Consider the following 1,294-nt stretch of genomic DNA (forward strand, 5'->3'; position numbering starts at 1 on the left):
AATTTAATGGATGAGTAATAAGAAAAGATTATTAAAATTATAAATATTCATAAGTAAATATATTTTAAAAAAAAAAAACCACGCACATTACATTATTTATTTAATTCTATTAAAAATAAAATATGTGTAAGAATAATATATAGAAATATTATAAAGGAAGGATATTACAATATACAATACAGATATTATAGAAAGATTTACTATACAATAAATAAAAATTTAAATTAGAAATAAATTAATAATAAATATTATTATATGTTATATTATTATTATTATTATTATTATTATTATAATATTATTATAATAAAATTGTAAACATTAATAAATATTCATTTGAAATGATTATACACGTACAAATTGTACGTACAAATTGTAAATTAAAAATTGAAAAAAGTTTGTGAATATAATTTTTCCAACTAGCGTTATATAGTTTATGGATTCGCAATGGCGGTATTATTGACTCAATGCGCATCTTTACGTTTCGACATATCTTATCATGGTTTGTACGATGTAGTCGTACAAATATGAAATTGAAGATGTAATGTTCATTGTCATGTAACTAGAATCAAAATTCAATATGATGTGGTCTAATATTTTATATATTCTACCTATAATCGGATTCTTTTATTGGAATAATTTATTATGGTGTTATGTATTTGGGATATTAACTATATCTTGCTTTTTCTTGGGATGTTTAATTGTTATGTTTATAAATATTGCTCTTTCTCCAAAACATCAAACTGGTGCTACTGCTATGAAAACAATTGCAGAAATGGATGCCTTTCATAATTTATTAATGGTTTGTATTATTATTTTGATATTATTTATTAATATATTTTTGACTATTATTGTTTATTGTTGATTGATATTGTTTGTGAATTTTAAATTTCAATTTCTTATTTAAGAGAAAAATTCGATATATCAAAAAATTAAGATATCTTCGTTTTAATTTTTATAAAGATATAGTTATACATATATAGTTATATATATAGATAAGATAATGAATATTAACAAAAATTAATATATTATTTATTTATAAATTTTTATTTAATCTTTTCATTTTGTGTTAATTTAGAATAATATTTTTTAATATTTATATTTATTTTTTTAAGTCAGATTATCATTTAAATTATGATTAAATGAAAAATTAGTCTAATCTTACAACAGATTTTATTTTCTTTTCTGATTATTATGATATTAATTTTATAAAAAGCAATTTTATTACTCTACAAATTTTTATATTTTTTTTATATATTTTATATATTGTATAAATATATAATATCCTCTTGTGTAT

General features: G+C 17.8%; 1 protein-coding gene across 1 annotated transcript in view; it reads left to right on the forward strand.

Moving 5' to 3' along the window:
• Positions 1-423: 423 nt before the first annotated feature.
• Positions 424-1,294, forward strand: part of LOC102673150 (sorting nexin-25-like) — a 5,464-nt gene continuing 4,593 nt past the window's right edge. Inside the window, exon 1 of the mRNA XM_006613238.1 lies at positions 424-799. Coding sequence (XP_006613301.1) covers positions 578-799 — 222 coding nt within the window. The 5' untranslated portion in view covers positions 424-577. The remainder of the gene's footprint in view (positions 800-1,294) is intronic.

Source organism: Apis dorsata, unplaced genomic scaffold (genome assembly GCF_000469605.1).
Source record: "Apis dorsata unplaced genomic scaffold, Apis dorsata 1.3 scaffold_137, whole genome shotgun sequence".
Lineage (NCBI taxonomy): Eukaryota > Metazoa > Arthropoda > Insecta > Hymenoptera > Apidae > Apis > Apis dorsata.